This window comes from Mesocricetus auratus, unplaced genomic scaffold (assembly GCF_017639785.1).
Source record: "Mesocricetus auratus isolate SY011 unplaced genomic scaffold, BCM_Maur_2.0 Super-Scaffold_100010, whole genome shotgun sequence".
NCBI classification, from domain to species: domain Eukaryota; kingdom Metazoa; phylum Chordata; class Mammalia; order Rodentia; family Cricetidae; genus Mesocricetus; species Mesocricetus auratus.
Window position 1 is genome coordinate 66,760,785 of NW_024429194.1, and position 20,246 is coordinate 66,781,030.

The 20,246-nt window shown below is 53.7% G+C and overlaps 1 protein-coding gene across 1 annotated transcript in view; it reads left to right on the forward strand.

The window, feature by feature from the left end:
- Kmt2d (lysine methyltransferase 2D) overlaps nt 1–20,246 on the forward strand; it is a 38,881-nt gene that overhangs the window by 10,024 nt on the left and 8,611 nt on the right. The window contains 36 exon segments of the mRNA XM_005067204.4: nt 136–249; nt 541–651; nt 1,534–1,638; nt 2,687–2,868; nt 3,048–3,212; nt 3,297–3,406; nt 3,498–3,545; nt 4,109–4,330; nt 4,554–4,673; nt 4,757–4,861; nt 5,060–5,190; nt 5,277–5,424; nt 5,569–5,634; nt 5,812–5,922; nt 6,090–6,227; nt 6,321–6,405; nt 6,643–6,884; nt 6,975–7,048; nt 7,262–7,312; nt 7,400–9,214; nt 9,488–9,670; nt 9,747–9,883; nt 10,133–12,012; nt 13,816–13,939; nt 14,075–14,159; nt 14,260–14,326; nt 14,422–14,654; nt 14,753–17,404; nt 17,522–17,662; nt 17,796–17,963; nt 18,120–18,158; nt 18,160–18,280; nt 18,956–19,031; nt 19,173–19,348; nt 19,433–19,563; nt 20,061–20,193. Of these exon segments, the coding sequence (XP_005067261.1) occupies nt 136–249; nt 541–651; nt 1,534–1,638; nt 2,687–2,868; nt 3,048–3,212; nt 3,297–3,406; nt 3,498–3,545; nt 4,109–4,330; nt 4,554–4,673; nt 4,757–4,861; nt 5,060–5,190; nt 5,277–5,424; nt 5,569–5,634; nt 5,812–5,922; nt 6,090–6,227; nt 6,321–6,405; nt 6,643–6,884; nt 6,975–7,048; nt 7,262–7,312; nt 7,400–9,214; nt 9,488–9,670; nt 9,747–9,883; nt 10,133–12,012; nt 13,816–13,939; nt 14,075–14,159; nt 14,260–14,326; nt 14,422–14,654; nt 14,753–17,404; nt 17,522–17,662; nt 17,796–17,963; nt 18,120–18,158; nt 18,160–18,280; nt 18,956–19,031; nt 19,173–19,348; nt 19,433–19,563; nt 20,061–20,193 (10,489 nt within the window).

The window sequence follows — 20,246 nt, forward strand, 5'->3', positions numbered from 1 at the left end:
CTTGGCTTTCCTGTCCTCTGAGTGGGACACGAGCTTTTTTTTTCTTTAAACCTGTTACACTCCGTCATCTTTCTTCCCTCCAAGCCTGTGGGCCCAACACACCTGGTGCAGTGATGGACCTCTTCCCTCACTTAGGGTCGTAGCAGTAGTTTCCCAGGAAGACGCCGGCCTCGTGGAGGAGCACATGGAGGACGAGGGAGAGGACGGGCTCGGCTGAAATCAACCACTTCTTCCATTGAGACACTGGTAGTAAGGACAGGCTCTATTCCTGCCCCCCCCCCAACCATGCTTCACATGCTCCTTCTGAGTTAAGCATGCTTAAAATCCTGTCAGTTGTCCCCTCATAGTCTAGGGCTTGACTGCTTGGCTCTGAGGGTTCTTGAGACCTCTGCTATTGCACCCCCCAGCTGGAGAATTTCAGTGCTCTGCCTCTGAGACCTTCATCTTAGCCAGGAATTCACACCTCTTTCCTGAGTGTGGGAGAGAGGACAGCTTAGCAGGCTTCTCTTCTTCACTTTCTACAACTTTCTCCTTGTTAAGGTGGCTGATATCGATGGTTCTCCTAGCAAGGAGGAGGAAGAGGAAGATGATGACACCATGCAGAATACCGTGGTTCTCTTCTCTAACACAGACAAATTTGTTCTAATGCAGGTACCGTACTGAACTGGGATGACCCCAGCTTTAACGGTGAAAGTAGGCATGCTGAGCTGTGTGTGTGTGTGTGTGTGTGTGTGTGTGTGTGTGTGTGTGTGTGTGTGTGTGTGTGTGTGTGTGTGAACTTACTTTGCTGTGAGGGTGGGTGGGAAAAACCAGGGACCCACTTTGCTAACGAGGAAGTGGATGGCGATTGCCCGCATTGTGTAAAGGGCAGAAATGTAGTCGCAGGAGCCTGTATATGTTGCCACCTAAATAATCTTGAAGCTGCTGTGCATTTTGTCATATACAACTCTTACCAGACAAGTCTTCACCCTGTCTTGTCTTCCTGTGACTTCTTACATGTACTGATGCTGGACTGGATTTCTGGTTACTTGACAAGTCCAGGAGGGCATCCTAGGGAGGTGCAGCTTTTGTGAATTGGGTGGGAGATGCAAGGGTCTCCTGGTGACCTAGTAAGTGTCATAATACTGTGACTTGGTCTTCTGATTGCCTCCCTGGTCTTTGTCTGGGACCTGGGACAACAGCAAAGAGACTTATTTGCAGGGCTAGGTAGATGGTTTAGTAGTAATGCTTGTTTTGCAAGCAAAAGGACCTGAGTTCAAATCCCCAGTACCTATTTAAAAGCTGGCTATGGCTGTCCATGCCTGTAACCTGTAACCTCAAGGGTTATGGGGAGGAGACAGATAGATGCCAGGAGCTTAGTTGAAATTATGAGCTTCAGGTCTGTTGAGAGACCCTGTCTCAAGAAATAGACTGGAAAGTAATAGAAGAAACCCTTGACTTCTATATTATCCCCCCCCCCACTCCAGACAGACAAAGAGACATAGAGGCAGAGGCAGAGGCATGCATGACGTTGGGGTCTCTGTGTTTCCACAGGACATGTGTGTGGTGTGTGGCAGCTTTGGCCGGGGCGCTGAGGGCCACCTCTTGGCCTGTTCCCAGTGTTCCCAGTGCTATCACCCTTACTGTGTCAACAGCAAGGTGAGTTCAGGGCCCAAGATGTATAGGCTGCAGGCAGAGTCATTCCCCTGTTACCCTAGTCCCCCATTCTTGCCTCACTGTTTTTATTATTTTATTACATTTATCTGGTGCGTATGGTGGGGGAAGGAGGGAGTGCATGTGCCAGGGTGTAATTGTTAAGGTCAGAGGACAACTTGTAGGATCATTCCTTTCCTTCCACCATGTGGATCCCAGGGATCAAACTTAGGTCATCAGACTTGGTGGCAAGTACTTTTATCTTCAGAGCCATCTTATCATCCCGACATACAATTTCTTAAGGTGACTGTGGCTCTTGGAAGTCATTGACTAGTTGTCAGTGCTGTCAAACTCAGAAAAGTGCTTGGGAATTCACAGTGGACTTTGTAGTTTCTTTGCATAGGCAAAACATGCTGGTGTGATTCAGTCCATTGTGTAAATGCTGACAACTTTACTAGTAGAAAACATGGTGTATGGCCAGGAGTGGTGGCATACACCTTTAATTCCACCCAGAGACAGACAGATCTTTTGTGAGTTTAAAATCAACCTGGTCTATATAGTGAGCTCCACGGCAGTCAGAATTACATAGTTGAGACCCTGTTTCAACAAAACCAAACCATGGTATAGTCTGGAAGTAGATGAGAATCAAGACTCTTAACTCCATATCCATAAATAGATAGCAATGTCTTTAACCTAAGGCATAGCCAGTCATTTGGGGTTTTTCCAAAACTATTGATTGATTAATTAATCCACTGCTAGCATTTACCAGCTTGTATCAGTAGCAGATTCTAAAAGGTGAAGAAAAGTTGGGGAAAATGATCTTGCTAAGTCATCAGTTTGGGGGTCTGCTTAGTGAAGGATGTGTAGCTCACTCTTGCAATGGAGCTGTGGCTAGTGTGGTGGCTCTCTGTTCAGCAGAGACCCCAGGAGCCTCTGGAGACACGCTTTTGGGGACAAAGAGTGCTCTGTATAAATTTTTCTTTCCTTCCGCCATATTAAGTCCTGTGCCCCCCTGCCCATACACACACCTGAGGCATCTCTTTCTCTGTACCAGATCACCAAGGTGATGCTTCTAAAGGGCTGGCGTTGTGTGGAGTGTATCGTGTGTGAGGTATGCGGCCAGGCCTCCGACCCTTCACGCCTGCTGCTCTGTGATGACTGTGACATTAGCTACCACACGTACTGCCTGGATCCTCCACTGCTCACTGTGCCCAAGGGTGGCTGGAAGTGCAAGTGGTAAGGACCCTGGGAGTCTTCAGGGTCAGACAGGAGATGGAGAATGGGCTGGAGACACAGTTAGAATGGACACAGTGTTGAATGTCTGTGTTTAGGAGACCAGCCTGCTGGTTTGGGTCTCAGTGAGGGTGCCTCCGGGAAACCAGGTAAGGTGTTGAAGGTCTTTCTGCCTCTCCTAGGTGTGTGTCTTGTATGCAATGTGGGGCTGCCTCCCCTGGCTTCCACTGTGAATGGCAGAATAGTTACACACATTGCGGGCCCTGTGCCAGCCTGGTGACCTGTCCTGTTTGTCACGCTCCCTATGTGGAGGAAGATCTGCTCATCCAGTGTCGCCACTGTGAACGGTGAGAGCATCCCTTTCTCCTCATGTCCACTGCATGTGCTGGTGTCTGCTGGCTTTGTCGTGCTCATCCCCACCTCCCTCCCAGGTGGATGCATGCTGGCTGCGAGAGCCTCTTCACAGAGGATGAAGTGGAGCAGGCTGCCGACGAAGGCTTTGACTGTGTTTCCTGTCAGCCCTATGTGGTGAAGCCTGTGGGTGAGTGTCGACTTGGAAGAAGCAAAGAGGACACGGTGTGTCTTCCTTGGGGACAGCGCCCTAAGCTGCTTGTGGTTTGTCCTTCCCACAGCACCTGTTGCCCCACCAGAACTGGTACCCGTGAAGGTGAAAGAGCCAGGTAAGTCACAGAGATTGTGAATACCCAAACCAGCTAAGACCATGTCTTCTGCTCCATCCTCAGGGTAAATGGCCTACCTAAGGTCACTTACCAAGTTAGTGGCAAAGTTGTGGTTAGAACCAAAGCTTCCTATCTTTACTAGGCAAGTCAGCTTCTCTGCTAGGAGAATTTCATTCAAGAGAGCACACCTTTCTTCTTACAGAAGGGGACAAGGCCATCTTTTCTGCCACAGTGTGGGCACCACTCTTGCAGCCTAGGCCTCTGAGTGCTGGCATTTAGCAAGTAGAGTCCTTCCTGTCCCTTGTCAGTGTGAGAATCCATTTGGTGAACCCGTGGTTAATAGGTTCTGGATACAGCTGGGTCTCTGCAGTAACAGACTCACTTGGTGTGTCCCTCAGTCACTAGTAGAGCCTCCGGTGTCTCTTATCTCCAGCCCTTAGAGTCTGGCAGGACTTGTCTGTCTGTCACTGTTTGCGTCTCAGCTGGGACCAGGGGTTGAAATTTGGAGTTTTGGTTTCCCTGGGCCTCCGTCCAGGGGTCACATGTTCTTCCCTCTTGTCCAGAGCCCCAGTTCTTTCGCTTCGAGGGTGTGTGGCTGACAGAAACTGGCATGGCGGTGCTGCGCAACCTGACCATGTCACCACTACACAAGCGGCGCCAGCGGCGAGGACGGCTAGGCCTCCCAGGCGAGGCAGGGCTGGAGGGTTCTGAGCCCTCAGATGCCCTTGGCCCTGATGACAAGAAGGATGGGGACCTGGACACTGAGGAGCTGCTCAAGGGTGAAGGTTGGGCTGGGGAATCTCAGAGAAAGGCAGATAGTGGGAAGAGCACAGCCCATTGGAGTTGGGATGTTGGGTAGGGGCTACATAGCCACTACTGGTCATCCTCTAGCATTGTTGGTCTTGTTCAGGTGGCACTGTGGCAGGTTCCTGGGCTCCCTCTTGCAGGATGACAAGTGTAAAAGGGCCCATTCCTCTGACCTGCCTCCGTCTCTTGCGTCACACACAGGTGGTGTGGAGCACATGGAGTGTGAAATTAAACTAGAAGGCCCTGCCAGCCCTGATGTAGAACCTGGCAAAGAAGAGACAGAGGAAAGCAAAAAGCGCAAGCGCAAACCGTATCGGCCCGGTAAGGCCCTGGAGTGGGGTCGTGGAGCAGTGAGGGGCCCAGGTCTCTAGTGGCTTCTCCTTCCTAACTCTGCTTCCACACAGGCATTGGTGGCTTCATGGTGCGGCAGCGGAAATCTCATCCACGTGTGAAAAGGGGGCCTGCTGCACAGGCCGAGGTGTTGAGTGGGGATGGGCAGCCCGACGAGGGTGAGACGGGTGAGGGCACCAGTGGGGCCTGGGAAGAAGGTGGGGTTACAGCACACGGGCAGTGCCAGGGAGACCAGGGCAAAGTGGGGGAGGTCTGACTGGCTGGGGAAGGCGTAGGTAGGGAGAGTCTCCCCACAGAGTTGACCCTGGCATGCCCAGTGTCTCCAGAAAGCCTGAGCTCTTCTCCCTTGTCCGTAGTGATGCCTGTTGATCTGCCAGCCGAGGGCTCTGTGGAACCAAGCCTTGCTGAGGGGGATGAGAAGAAGAAGCAACAGCGAAGAGGGCGCAAAAAGAGCAAACTGGAAGACATGTTCCCTGCTTACTTGCAGGTAGGTTTCAGACTCCCTAGGGCGAGGGAGGGTCTGCACCCACAGGGCATCACGAAACCATCTCTCTTGACTCTTCCTTCCTGCAGGAAGCCTTCTTTGGGAAGGAGCTGCTGGACCTGAGTCGGAAGTCCCTTTTTGCAGTTGGGGTGGGCCGGCCAAGCTTCGGACTCGGAACTCAAAAGCCTCGGGGGGATGGAGGTTCAGAGAAGAAGGAGCTCACTGCCTTGCACAAAGGTCAGTTGATGGAAATGATATGTTCTGGGGTGTCCAGCCCACCTTTCTGCTTTGTAGTTGGCAAAGGTGTCTAGGGGGAGGGCCCCCCCATTATGGGCATCGGGTGTCACTCACCTCTGATTGGAGTGAAATTGTTGCTTATAGGAGACGATGGTCCAGATGTTGCAGATGAAGAGTCCCATGGGCCTGAGGGCATGGCTGATATGCCAGGTGAGGGTTGTTGAGGGAACTGAGTCCTGCTTGGTTTTGCTTGTTATCAGTTGGTTCTGCCCCTGAACACGGCCAGAGCTGGAGCCTGGACACCGTTCCATGCCTCCTGGGGTTCACATTGGCCTGTGTGGTACCACCATACCTCTGTGACTGGTGGTTTTCTTCTGAAAGTTACAGGGCTTGAGGATGGGGGTGTGAAGGCATCACCAGTGCCCAGTGACCCTGAGAAGCCAGGTACCCCAGGTGAAGGAATGCTTAGCTCCGACTTAGACAGGATTCCCACAGAAGGTAAGGCTTGTACGAGGTCTTCTGTATAAAGGTGCTCCATGTCTGTGGGACTGATCTGGACTGCTCTGGTGGGAGAGTCCTGGTTACCTTCCTTGGCCGTGACCATTTGTAGATCTCTGGTGTCACGTGAACCAGCGACTCAGCGGTGTGCTTTGTCATCCCCACAGAACTGCCCAAGATGGAGTCCAAGGACCTGCAGCAGCTCTTTAAGGATGTCCTGGGTTCAGAAAGAGAACAGCATTTGGGTTGTGGAACTCCTGGCCTAGAAGGCAGCCGCACACCACTGCAGAGGCCCTTTCTCCAAGGTGCTTATGGTGGGGAGCTGATTATGTGGAAGGCGCCTTGTTCCTTCAGCAGGTGTATTGCTCCTTTTCTCACTGACCCTGTTGCTCTTGTAGGTGGACTCCCTTTGGGCAGCCTCCCCTCTAGTAGCCCAATGGACTCCTACCCAGGCCTCTGCCAGTCTCCCTTCTTAGATTCTAGGTTGGTATCTGTGCTTAACTGTATGGGTGGCCCCTATTGTCCTTGCCCTCTGCATAGTCCCTGCCTTGCCTCCTCTTGACTCTGAGCCAATGAAGAGACAACTGTCTTGTTCTTCCTACTCTCTTCTTAGTGGCCTTCCTCCAGTGGGCTAGAACAGTGGCTTGGGGCTCTGGGCGATTTGTCTGGGGTGGGTCTTGAAATCCTTACCCTCTGTGACTTTCTGCCCCTGCGCCCCAGGGAGCGCGGGGGCTTCTTTAGCCCAGAACCGGGTGAGCCAGACAGCCCCTGGACAGGCTCAGGGGGCACCACGCCCTCCACTCCCACCACCCCTACCACCGAGGGTGAGGGCGACGGGCTGTCCTATAACCAGCGGAGTCTGCAGCGCTGGGAAAAAGACGAGGAACTGGGCCAGCTCTCCACTATTTCACCTGTCCTCTATGCCAACATTAACTTTCCTAATCTCAAGCAAGATTACCCAGGTACCTCTGGGTGAGGGCTAGGGGTACACCCTGGCAGGTGGAGGGGTCACCTGCCAAGCCTCCTGACTTATTAATCTTTCTGCCCTCCAGACTGGTCTAGCCGATGTAAACAAATCATGAAGCTTTGGAGAAAGGTTCCAGCCGCTGACAAAGCCCCCTACCTGGTAAGAGACCATTGTGGCAGCTTGAGGCCTAATGCAGAAGCATCTTTAGGGTTTCATCTCAGTCCCTTCCTCTCCTTCTGTCCTTCTTCTCCTGTCTCCTTCCATCCCAGAGCATCTGGGTTGGAAGACTGATTCTGGGGAGACAATGTGGCAAGGTTGGGGGCTGGGCTTGACACTAAGCAGGGAGCCCTACGTTGTGTTCTTGTCCTTCAGCAAAAGGCCAAAGATAACCGGGCTGCTCACCGCATCAACAAGGTGCAGAAGGTGAGTGGATGGCTTTTCTAGGATTGAGGACCATGGATCATTCCTATAGCAAACAGTCTAACTGTTCTGCTTGGTCTCTCTCTATAGCAGGCTGAGAGCCAGATCAACAAGCAGGCTAAGGTGGGCGACATAGCCCGTAAGACTGATCGACCGGCCCTCCATCTCCGCATTCCCTCCCAGCCAGGGGCACTGGGCAGTCCGCCTCCTGCTGCGGCCCCCACTATTTTCATTGGCAGTCCCACTACCCCTGCTGGCTTGTCTACCTCTGCGGACGGGTTCCTGAAGCCACCAGCGGGCACAGTGCCCGGCCCTGACTCACCTGGTGAGCTCTTCCTCAAGCTCCCGCCCCAGGTGCCCGCCCAAGTGCCTTCGCAGGACCCCTTTGGACTGGCCCCTGCCTACGCCCCGGAGCCACGCTTCTCTGCGGCACCACCCACTTATCCTCCTTACCCAAGTCCCTCTGGAGCCCCTGCCCAGCCCCCAATATTGGGCACCACAACTCGACCTGGGACTGGCCAGCCAGGGGAATTCCACACTACCCCACCGGGTACCCCCAGACACCAGCCTTCCACGCCTGACCCCTTCCTCAAGCCCCGCTGCCCCTCATTGGACAACCTGGCTGTGCCTGAGAGCCCAGGGGTAGCGGGAGGCAAGGCTTCTGAGCCTCTGCTCTCATCCCCACCTTTTGGGGAGTCCCGGAAGACCCTAGAGGTGAAGAAGGAAGAGCTTGGGGCATCCTCTCCTGGCTATGGTCCCCCAAACCTGGGCTGTGTTGACTCACCCTCCTCAGGCCCCCACCTGGGTGGCTTGGAGTTAAAGGCACCTGATGTCTTCAAAGCCCCCCTAACCCCTCGGGCATCTCAGGTAGAGCCCCAGAGCCCGGGCCTGGGCCTACGGGCCCAGGAGCCACCCCCAGCCCAGGCTTTGGCCCCTTCTCCTCCCAACCACCCTGACGTCTTTCGTTCTGCCTCCTACCCTGACCCCTATGCCCAGCCCCCATTGACTCCTCGACCCCAGCCCCCACCCCCTGAGAGCTGCTGTGCCCTGCCTCCTCGATCACTGCCCTCTGACCCTTTCTCCAGAGTGCCCGCTAGTCCTCAGTCCCAGTCCAGTTCCCAGTCACCGTTGACCCCACGTCCTCTGTCTGCTGAGGCTTTCTGCCCATCCCCTGTCACCCCTCGCTTCCAGTCTCCTGACCCTTATTCTCGTCCGCCCTCACGCCCTCAGTCCCGTGACCCCTTTGCCCCACTGCATAAGCCACCCCGACCCCAGCCCCCTGAAGTTGCCTTTAAGGCTGGGCCCCTAGCCCACACTCCCCTGGGAGCTGGGGGCTTCCCAGCAGCCCTGCCCTCCGGCCCAGCAGGTGAGCTCCATGCCAAGGTCCCAAGTGGGCAACCCCCCAATTTTGCCCGTTCTCCTGGGACAGGCGCATTTGTGGGCACCCCATCTCCCATGCGGTTCACTTTCCCACAGGGGGTAGGGGAGCCTTCCCTAAAACCCCCTGTCCCTCAGCCTGGTCTCCCTCCACCCCATGGGATCAACAGCCATTTTGGGCCTAGCCCCACCTTGGGCAAGCCTCAAAGCACAAACTACGCAGTAGCCACAGGGAACTTTCACCCATCAGGCAGCCCCCTGGGGCCCAGCAGTGGGCCCACAGGGGAGGGCTATGGGCTGTCCCCACTACGCCCCGCATCTGTTCTGCCACCTCCCACACCCGAGGGACCCCTCCCCTATTTGTCCCACGGAGCCTCACAAAGGGCAGGCATCACATCTCCAGTGGAAAAGCGAGAAGATGCAGGGTCTACAATGAGTGGTAGCTCTTTGGCAACACCTGAACTCTCAAGTGCCCAGGATGCAGGCATGTCTAGCCTCAGCCAGACAGAGCTGGAGAAACAACGGCAGGTGAGTAGATACTCTGTAACTGGTCCCACCATACTTCTCTCTCCTCCAGCCCCATGATTAGAATGTTTTTTCGTTTTTGTGTTTGTGTTTGTTTTTTTTTTTTGAGACAGGGTTTCTCTGTATTGTTTTGGAGGCTGTCCTGGAACTTGATCTGTAGACCAGGCTGGCCTTGAACTCACAGAGATCCACCTGCCTCTGCCTCCTGAGTGGGGCGTGCACCACTAACCGCCTGGCTCCATGATTAGAATGGGCTTACTTTTGTTTTCTGGACAGCGCCAGAGACTACGGGAACTGCTGATTCGACAGCAGATTCAGCGTAACAACTTGCGGCAGGAGAAGGAAACAGCTGCAGCAGCTGCAGGTGCAGTGGGGCCTCCAGGCAACTGGGGCGCTGAGCCCAGCAGCCCTGCCTTTGAACAGCTGAGTAGAGGCCAGGCCCCTTTCACTGGGTCCCAGGTAGGTAGATTGACACGGGGTGGTGGGGCCAGAGGACTGAAGGCTGGCTACACCTTCATCTACTTCTGTTGTCTAGGATAAGAGCAGTATTGTGGGGTTACCTTCAAGCAAGCTAGGTGGTCCTATCCTGGGACCAGGAGCCTTCTCCAGTGATGACCGACTCTCCAGGCCACTTCCACCAGCCACACCTTCCTCTATGGATGTGAACAGCAGGTGAGGTTCCAGGAGGGTGGGTGTGTGAGAGAGGGAGGGAGAGGGAAACAGACAGAGAATATTATGGGACAGACTTTACCATCACTGCCTTCTGCCTCTGGACTTTGAATCGCTGTCATCAGTCCTTCTCTGTTGTTACTAACTCTTCCTCATTCTTTCCCTCGCTGTTTCTTTCGTCTTCTGTCTCTATCCTATGCCTCTCTTCTGCCTTCCATGCTGATTGCTTCTCACTGACTGAATTTTTTTCAGGCAACTTGTTGGAGGCTCCCAGGCCTTCTATCAGCGTACACCCTATCCTGGGTCCCTACCCCTGCAGCAGCAGCAGCAACTGTGGCAGCAGCAGCAGCAGCAGCAGCAGCAACAACAACAACAACAGACAACAGTAGCGACCTCCATGCGACTTGCTATGTCTGCTCGATTTCCATCAACTCCTGGACCTGAACTTGGCCGCCAAGCACTAGGTTCCCCCTTGGCAGGAATTCCCACCCGCCTTCCAGGCCCTGCTGAGCCAGTGCCTGGTCCAGCTGGTCCTGCTCAGTTTATTGAGTTGCGACACAATGTACAGAAAGGACTTGGACCTGGGGGATCTCCGTTTCCTGGTCAGGGTCCCCCTCAGAGGCCCCGTTTTTACCCGGTAAGCGAGGAACCCCATCGACTGGCTCCTGAAGGTCTTCGGGGCATGGCTATTTCAGGCCTTCCCCCACAAAAACCCTCAGCCCCACCAGCCCCTGAATTGAACAACAACCTCCATCAGACACCCCATACCAAGGGTCCTGCCCTACCAACTGGCTTGGAGCTGGTCAGCCGCCCACCGTCAAACCCTGAACTTGGTCGTCCCCCTCTGACTTTGGAAGCTGGGAAGTTGCCTTGTGAGGATCCTGAGTTGGACGATGAGTTTGATGCCCACAAGGCCCTAGAGGATGATGAAGAGCTAGCTCACTTGGGTTTGGGTGTGGATGTGGCCAAGGGTGATGATGAACTGGGCACCCTAGAAAACCTGGAGACTAATGACCCCCACTTAGATGACCTCCTCAATGGAGATGAATTTGACCTGCTAGCATATACTGACCCTGAGCTAGATACCGGGGACAAGAAGGACATCTTTAATGAGCACCTGAGGCTTGTGGAGTCAGCAAATGAGAAGGCTGAACGAGAAGCCCTGCTGCGGGGGGTGGAGCCAGTATCCTTGGGCCCTGAGGAACGTCCTCCCCCTGCCACAGACAGCTCTGAGCCTCGCCTAACATCTGTGCTCCCTGAGGTGAAGCCCAAAGTGGAGGAGGGAGGACGCCATCCTTCTCCTTGCCAGTTCACCATTAACACCCCCAAGGTGGAGCCAGCACCTCCCGCCACTCCCCTCAGCCTGGGACTGAAGCCAGGTCAGACAGTGACGGGCAACCGGGACACTCAAAGAGTAAGTTCAGGACCATTCCCCAGCAGTGGGCCCACAACGGAGAAGGGTCCATTTGGGACCACAGGAGGAACACCAGCTCACTTGCTGAACCCCAGCTCACTGAGTGGCCCAGGTGGATCCTCCCTTCTGGAAAAATTTGAGCTAGAGAGTGGGGCTCTAACCTTACCCAGTGGACATGCAGCATCTGGGGATGAGCTGGACAAAATGGAGAGCTCCCTGGTGGCCAGTGAGTTGCCTCTGCTCATTGAGGACCTGTTAGAGCACGAGAAGAAGGAGCTTCAGAAGAAGCAGCAGCTTTCAGCACAGCTACAGCCTGCCCAGCAGCAGCAGCAACAGCAGCAGCAACAACATTCCCTCCTTCCTACACCAGGCCCTGCACAGACCCTGCCTTTGCCACATGAGGCTGGGCCCCCACAGCAGCTTGCTCTGGGTCTTGGAAGTACTCGACAGCCAGGTTTGGGCCAGACACTGATGCCCAGCCAGTCACCAGCTCATGCCCTTCAGCAGCGCCTGGCCCCATCTGTGGCTATGGTGTCTAACCAAGGGCATATGCTAAGTGGGCAGCAAGCAGGGCAGACAGGCTTGGTGCCCCCACAGAGCTCACAGCCAGTGTTAGCACAGAAACCCATGAATGCCATGCCAGCTTCCATGTGCATGAAGCCCCCGCAGCTGGCAGTGCAGCAACAACAGCTGGCTAACAGCTTCTTCCCAGACACAGGTAACGTCACGTGGGCATAGCTAGCCTGAGCCTAGGTATCATTGATCGGGTACTGAGTCTGGTACCCTAAGAAACACCTAAGTTAAGGGAATTGGGATTCCAGGGGCTTCAGCTAAACCAAAGTACTGTAAGTAGAAGCAGTGGGCCTGTGGAGCAAAGGCTGTCTGTCTTTGGTAAAGGCTAAATCTAGTCCTCAGAGAAAACACTATAAGGACAAGCAAACCAGGTAAGTGAAAGATGAAATGAAGCTATAGGGCAGGAAAACCTATGGAGAGCAGTGAATGATGCGGAGAGGAGAGTGGTTTTGGAGAGGGAGGTAGTGGAGCCATACTGACTGCATACTCACTCTGGCTACATTTCTTGAATAGTTGCACTTTATCGGACAGTACTATATGCCATTACAGATTCGTTAAATGGGTACTGTAGTTGGCTTTGATTACAAAACAGGAAACCGAGGCATTACAGTTAAGTAACATGTCTAAGATTATACAACTAGCAGAGCTAGATGTGGACTTAACAGCTTTTCTTTCTTTTTTTTTTTTTCCTTTTTCTTTTTTTTTGGTTTTTCGAGACAGGGTTTCTCTGTGTAGCTTTGGAGGCTGTCCTGGAACTCGCTCTGTAGACCAGGCTGGCCTCAAAATCACAGAGATCTGCCTGCTTCTGCCTCCCAAGTGCTAGGATTAAAGGTGCGCGCCACCAACGCCCGGCTGAACTTAACAGCTTTAGAAAGCCCTTTTTACAAAGTTAAGAGTCGATTTTCTAAGCAGATGGTACACTCCCCAGCACTCAAGAGGCTAGCCTACTCCACATAACCTAGTTCCAGGATGGCCAGAACTACTTAGACCATCTCTCAAATAAATTAGCTAATTAATTAAATAAAGCACCCCAAAACAAAATGTAGGGTTTTAGGAAGGTTTGAGATTGTTTTGTGAATTTTGTATTTCTTTTTTTTTTTTTTAATTTGTTTCTTGGGGGGTAGGATAGGAGGTAAGCTAGGGTCTCATGAATCCCAGGCTAACCTCAAACTCGCTGCAACTGAGGATGAAGATGGCAACTGAGGATGGAGACAGGCTGATTCTCCTGTCTCCATTTGTCAAGTGTTGGAATTACAAGTATATGCCACCATACCTGGTTTATTCAAGTTTGTTTGGTTTGTTTTTTGAGGCAGAGTCTCACCATGTAGCATAGGCTGGCCTTAAATTCAAAATCTTTGTATCACAGTCCCTTGAATGCTGGGGTTACAGTTGTACACCACTGTGCCTAGTTAGTTTTTTGTTTTTTTTCTTTTTTTTTTTTTTAATTTTCCTCAGTCCTAGACTGGCAGGACAGTGGATTATTGGGTGATGTTTTTATGTCACAAACAGCTCTGTTGTCAAGAGGCTTTGCCACTGTGCCTATATCGTGGGTTCTTGAGCCATGGTGGTTGTAGAATACTACTTTGAAGAGTACTGTCTGGCTCACGTTGCATGCCTCTATTCTTGTCACATGATCTGTAGCACCACGAAGGAGACAGAGCAGCAATCATGGTCTCTCTTCAAATGAGGGAAACTGAGACTTAAAAAGATTATAGTGATGCTGTCTGAGCGACTCAGTAAATGTTTACTGACTCCCTTAAGCAATGTGCAAACGAAGGACTGTGTGTTCCACGAACATTAGTGCTGCAGCACCAGTTTGCATGGCTCCTGCTGAATGAGTGGACTTGCCACATATTGTTCTACATGTAGAGGAGAGCGTTGGAAAAAGCAGCCATTGTGTCCTGGAGCCCTGGCCCCCAAACCCAGCTTACTTATCTCTTCTCTCCAGATCTGGACAAATTTGCTGCAGAAGATATCATTGATCCTATTGCAAAGGCCAAGATGGTAGCTTTGAAAGGCATCAAGAAAGTGATGGCTCAGGGCAGCATTGGGGTGGCACCTGGTATAAACAGGTGAGACTCTGGGCTGCTGTGGGCTGACTTCCTGTCACACTGTTCTCCTGCTTTCCCTGCCAGTTTGTCCCATTGGTTTGTGTGTGAACTATGCCCTCACTGACACCATAATCCCCTGTGCTTTATGGACTGCAGGCAGCAAGTCTCACTGCTGGCTCAGAGGCTCTCCGGGGGCTCTGGCAATGATCTGCAGAACCATGTGGCACCTGGGAGTGGCCAGGTAAGGGGAAAATAGGAAAACGTGTGTGCTATTTCACTGGGCTACCTTTCTTAGGACCTGGTATGGAACAGTGACCTTCTAGAAATCTCTCTTACCACAGGAGCGGAATTCTAGTGACCCTTCCCAGCCACGTCCCAACCCACCCACCTTTGCCCAGGGAGTGATCAGTGAGTATGGGCAAAGAAGGAGGGTACAAAGAAACGGTTAGGGGTCTGGAAGGGGGTCACTGTTTTGTGGATCCTAACAGAAATTCTACACCCAGATGAGGCTGACCAGCGGCAGTATGAAGAATGGCTGTTCCATACCCAGCAGCTCCTGCAGATGCAGCTGAAGGTGCTAGAGGAGCAGATTGGTGTGCACCGCAAGTCCCGGAAGGCTCTGTGTGCCAAGCAGCGCACTGCCAAAAAGGCCGGCCGTGAGTTTCCGGAAGCTGATGCCGAGAAGCTCAAGCTGGTTACAGAGCAGCAAAGCAAGATCCAGAAACAGCTGGATCAGGTAAGGAAAGCAGAGTTCAGCCAAGTACCCAGAAACCAGGGATATGGGGTGGCAGGGTGGGCAGCCTCTGACTGACTTCTCCAACACTTCAATATTAGGTCCGGAAACAGCAGAAGGAGCACACGAATCTCATGGCAGAATACCGGAACAAGCAGCAACAGCAGCAACAGCAGCAGCAGCAGCAGCAGCAGCAGCAGCAGCAGCACTCAGCTGTACTGGCTCTCAGCCCTTCTCAGAGTTCTCGGGTACTCACCAAGCTCCCTGGCCAGCTGCTCCCTGGCCATGGATTACAGCCGCCACAGGCACCTCCAGGTGGTCAAGCTGGAGGTCTTCGTCTGCCTCCAGGAGGTATGGTACTACCCGGACAGCCTGGTGGTCCATTCCTCAATACTGCCGTGGGCCAGCAGCAGCAACAGCAGCATCCTGGTGTGGCTGGATCCTTGACTGGCCATTCAGGGAACTTCTTCCCTGGAAATCTTGCTCTCCGAAGCCTTGGACCTGACTCAAGGCTTTTACAGGAAAGGCAACTACAGCTGCAGCAGCAACGAATGCAACTGGCCCAGAAATTGCAGCAGCAGCAACAGCAGCAGCAACAGCAACACCTCTTAGGGCAGGTTGCAATCCAACAGCAACAGGGTCCCGGAGTACAGAACCAGGCTCTGGGTCCCAAGCCTCAGGGCCTTCTGCCTCCCAGCAACCACCAGGGCCTCCTGGTCCAACAATTGTCCCCTCAACAGTCACAGGGGTCGCAGGGCATGCTGGGTCCTGCCCAGGTTGCAGTGCTGCAGCAGCAGCAGCACTCTGGAGCTTTGGGTCCTCAGGGCCCTCACAGACAGGTGCTTATGACTCAGTCCAGGGTGCTGAGTTCCCCTCAGCTGGCGCAGCAGGGTCACAACCTTATGGGACACCGACTTCTCACAGCCCAGCAGCCACAGCAGCAGCACCAACAGCAGGGGTCTATGACGGGGCTTTCCCATCTCCAACAAGGAATGATGTCACATGGTGGGCAGCCCAAAATGAGTGCCCAGGCATTGGGCTCCTTACAACAGCAGCAACAGCAGCAGCAACAGCTGCATCTTCAGCAGCAGCTGCACCAGCAACAACAGATGCAGCAGCAACAGCAACATCTTCAGCAGCAACAACAGCAGCAGATGGGCCTCTTGAATCAGAATCGAACTTTACTATCTCCTCAGCAGCAGCAGCAGCAGCAGGTGACACTTGGTCCTGGCATGCCAGCCAAGCCTCTTCAACACTTTTCTAGCCCCGGAGCCCTAGGCCCAACCCTGCTCCTGACAGGCAAGGAACAAAACATTACAGAGGCATCGCTTCCTTCAGAAGTCACTGAGGGCTCCTCCACACATCAAGGAGGGACATTGGCAGTGGGGGCTACACCTGAGCCAATGTCTGTTGAACCAGGGGAGGTAAAGCCCTCCGTTTCTGGAGACTCACAGCTGCTACTTGTCCAGTCCCAGGCCCAGCCTCAGCCCACCCCAGTGCAGCTGCAGCCGCCACTAAGGCTCCCAGGGCAACCCCAGCAGCAGCAAGTGAACTTGCTCCACACGGCAGGTGGAGGAAACCATGGGCAGCAACTAGGGAGTGGATCCTCTTCTGAGGTCCCTTCTGGACCCCACCTGCTGACCCAGCCCTCTGTTTCCTCAGGGGAACAGCCTGGGCCTATGGCCCAGAACCTTCTGGGCTCCCAACCGCCCCTTGGGCTAGATCGGCCCATTCAAACGAACACAGGGCCACAGCCTCCCAAATCAGGACCTGTTCCTCAGTCTGGGCAGGGTCTTCCCGGGGTTGGAGTCATGCCTACAGTGGGTCAACTTCGAGCACAGCTCCAAGGAGTCCTGGCCAAAAACCCACAGCTGCGGCACTTGAGCCCTCAGCAGCAACAGCAGCTACAGGCACTCCTCATGCAGCGACAGCTGCAGCAGAGTCAGGCAGTGCGCCAGACTCCACCGATCCAGGAGCCTGGGACCCAGCCCTCTCCTCTCCAGGGCCTTCTGGGCTGCCAACCTCAATCTGGGAGTTTTTCTGGATCTCAGACTGGACCCCTCCAGGAGCTAGGGGCAGGACCTAGACCTCAGGGCCCACCCCGACTCCCTGTCCCACAAGGAGCCTTATCTACAGGACCAGTGCTTGGCCCTGTCCATCCCACACCTCCACTATCCAGTCCCCAAGAGCCAAAGAGACCTTCACAGTTACCTTCCCCCAGTGCCCAGCTAACCCCCACCCATCCAGGGACTCCAAAGCCCCAGGGGCCAACCTTGGAGCTGCCTCCTGGGAGGGTCTCACCTGCTGCTGCCCAACTTGCAGATACTTTCTTTGGCAAGGGGCTGGGACCCTGGGACCCCTCAGATAACCTAGCTGAAGCCCAGAAGCCAGAGCAGAGCAGCCTGGTATCTGGGCATCTGGAACAGGTGAATGGACAGGTGGTACAAGAGCCACCCCAACTCAGCATCAAACAGGAGCCTCGGGAAGAGTCGTGTGCCCTGGGTGCACAGGCAGTGAAAAGGGAGGCTGATGGGGAGCCAGGAGGGACACCAGGCACCAGCAATCACCTTCTGCTAGCGGGCTCCCGCTCAGAGGCTGGGCATCTGCTCCTGCAGAAGCTTCTGCGGGCAAAGAATGTGCAACTTGGTGCTGGGCGGGGCCCTGAGGGACCTCGAGCTGAGATCAATGGACACATTGACAGCAAACTGTCAGGGCTGGAGCAGAAACTACAGGGTACTTCCAGCAGCAAAGAGGTGAGTGCTTTGGCTAGCATGATGTGACAGTGAAACCTATAATTATGGAGGTCAAATGAGCAGGGCTAGGTCAGACTAGGTGAGGGCAGCAGCCTTCACAGGGCTTCTTTGGTTTAGGACGCAGCCACAAGAAAGCCTTTGACAGCGAAGCCTAAGCGGGTACAGAAGACAAGTGACAGACTGGTGAGCTCCCGAAAGAAGCTGCGGAAAGAAGATGGGGTCAGGGCCAACGAGGCCTTGCTGAAACAGCTAAAACAGGTGATCCCCAAGGAGCCAGTGCTGTGGACCCATCTCAGGAAGGGGGATGGGTAGTCTGTCCCCTGAGCTTGGAGGGGACAGCTGTGAATGCTGCAGCTTTCCAGCTTTGTTATCTTGCCCCCCTCCCCCCCAGGAACTGTCCCAGCTGCCCCTGACGGAGCCTACCATCACCGCCAATTTTAGCCTCTTTGCTCCCTTTGGCAGTGGCTGCCTAGTCAGTGGGCAGAGCCAGCTCAGGGGGGCCTTTGGAAGTGGGGCTCTACACACCGGCCTTGACTACTATTCTCAGCTGCTCACCAAGGTCAGAAAAATGGCAATACTTTTTGGGAATAATAAAGTTCTTGGGGTTGGAGGTAGGGATGAGAGACTGGAGGAAAATGCTGCTGTAATGTGGGACCAGGAGATTATACCAGTCTCCCTTTGCCACCTTGCACACAACACCCACCCCACCCCCCAGAATAACCTGAGTAACCCGCCGACACCACCCTCGTCGCTGCCCCCCCACCCCACCCCCATCGGTGCAGCAGAAGATGGTGAATGGTGTTACGCCCTCTGACGAGCTGGGGGAGCACCCCAAGGATGCAGCCTCTGCCCAGGACTCTGAAGGAACATTGAGGGGTAAGTGGAATTTGGGGGATGAGTTCTGGCCATGAGTGGTACAAGGCCGCTCGGGATCAGAAATACATGGGTTGCATGCTGCCTTGTGCGCGTACACAACAGACATTTGGTGGGAAGGGCCCATTCGTGGTTGTTTGGTTCAGGACAATGATGGGCTTCTAGAGTCTGGTGCAAAGGCATCAGGGGAGGAAGGTAGCAGGGTGAGCCTCAGAGGTTTTGTGAGAAGAATCAGTCTAGCATTTATGGGTGTGAAGCTGCAGTCTGACCTGCATGTGACCCCCAGCACATGAGTGTTTAGCTTAGACCAAGTAGCTTGACTTGTGTGAGCATAGATTTCCTCTCTATAAACTAGATATGTAAAGTTCATGTAACAGTCATTGTTAGAAGACGTAAATAGAGTGTTATGGTGACTTATGATCCCAATCAAAACTGGAGAAGAAAGGCAACAGGGCTTAAGAGTTTGAAGCCAGCTAGCCGTGCTACATAGGAGAAGCAGGCCCTGTCTTTATTCAGATCAGTGTGGCCCACAAGAAAGGCTCAGTGTCTGTATGGTTTCTTGCCACAAGCCGTTAGTGGAGTAGGTAATTGAGCACCATACCTACCAGGACCTGGAACGCTGGGGACAGAGCATCACCGTCCACTCACCCTGACTTCTCCTCTCTCCTTACCCCTCAGATGCTGCAGAGGTGAAGAGTTTAGACCTGCTGGCTGCTCTGCCTACACCCCCTCACAATCAGACTGAGGATGTCAGGTGGGGAATTGGGTGCAGGACAGATGGCCTAGTATTTCCTTAGCTGGGGCAGGCTTCAGTTACGACTACACCTCCTGATGGCTGCCTTTGAGAAGGGGACTCCATGGGTCTGTACCAATACCTGTTTGCATTTGCCTTCAGGATGGAGAGCGATGAGGACAGTGATTCTCCTGATAGTATCGTGCCGGCTTCATCCCCTGAGAGCATCCTTGGGGAAGAGGCCCCACGTTTTCCACAGCTGGGCTCTGGCCGGTGGGAGCAGGACACTCGGGCCCTCTCCCCTGTCATCCCCATCATTCCCCGTGCCAGCATCCCTGGTACGTGCTGCTCATGGCAAGGGCAGGCCCAGTGTGGCTGGTTTGTCAGACGTGAGGGGCACAAGTTTCTCTCTTTTCATCCAGTCTTCCCAGATAGAAAACCTTATGGGACCCTTGACCTGGAGGTTCCTGGAAAGCTACCTGTTACAGCTTGGGAAAAAGGCAAAGGAAGTGAGGTGTCAGTCATGCTGACGGTCTCTGCTGCCGCTGCCAAGGTATGTCTTAGGGGGACCTTGAGGCCAAGGAAAACTTGGGTCAGAGGGTAATCTTCAGTGCTTGTCTGGATTAAAAAGAAAAAAAAATCCCTCTGCCCAAATACTTGTGCTGAGTACCTGCTTTGTTTGAAAGGCTGGCCTATGGGCTGAGGGCTGAGGGAGGGAAGTAGGGTCTCATAGGGCTCATCACCCATGGATAAAGGCAATCAACCAATAGGCTATCAAGTGCCAATAGACTATCAAGAGACCATTCTCCTCCACTCACATTTGGTGGACCCCTTCTGCTGAATTTTATGGTCAAAGAAAGTTGGACAACAGTTTAAACACAAGTTTGTTTGCAAATGTCTGCAGTGTTATTCCCTGCTGTGTGTTCCTGTCATGGTTTAGGAAAGGTTGCGTGGCCACCCTTGTGCAGTGGGTTTGTGTCCTTGCCTTCCCCTAGCAGGGCCCACTGAGGATGCCGCTGTTTTCTCCTATCCTTTCTTCTGCCCCACCAGAATCTGAATGGCGTGATGGTAGCAGTGGCGGAGTTACTAAGCATGAAGATACCCAGTTCCTATGAGGTGCTGTTCCCAGACAGCCCTGCCCGGGGAGGCCTCGAGCCCAAGAAGGTGGAAGCCGAGGGTCCTGGTGAGTAGAGCAGGAGAGCGGGAGACCACTTTCAGGTCAGAGAAGAGTTCTGC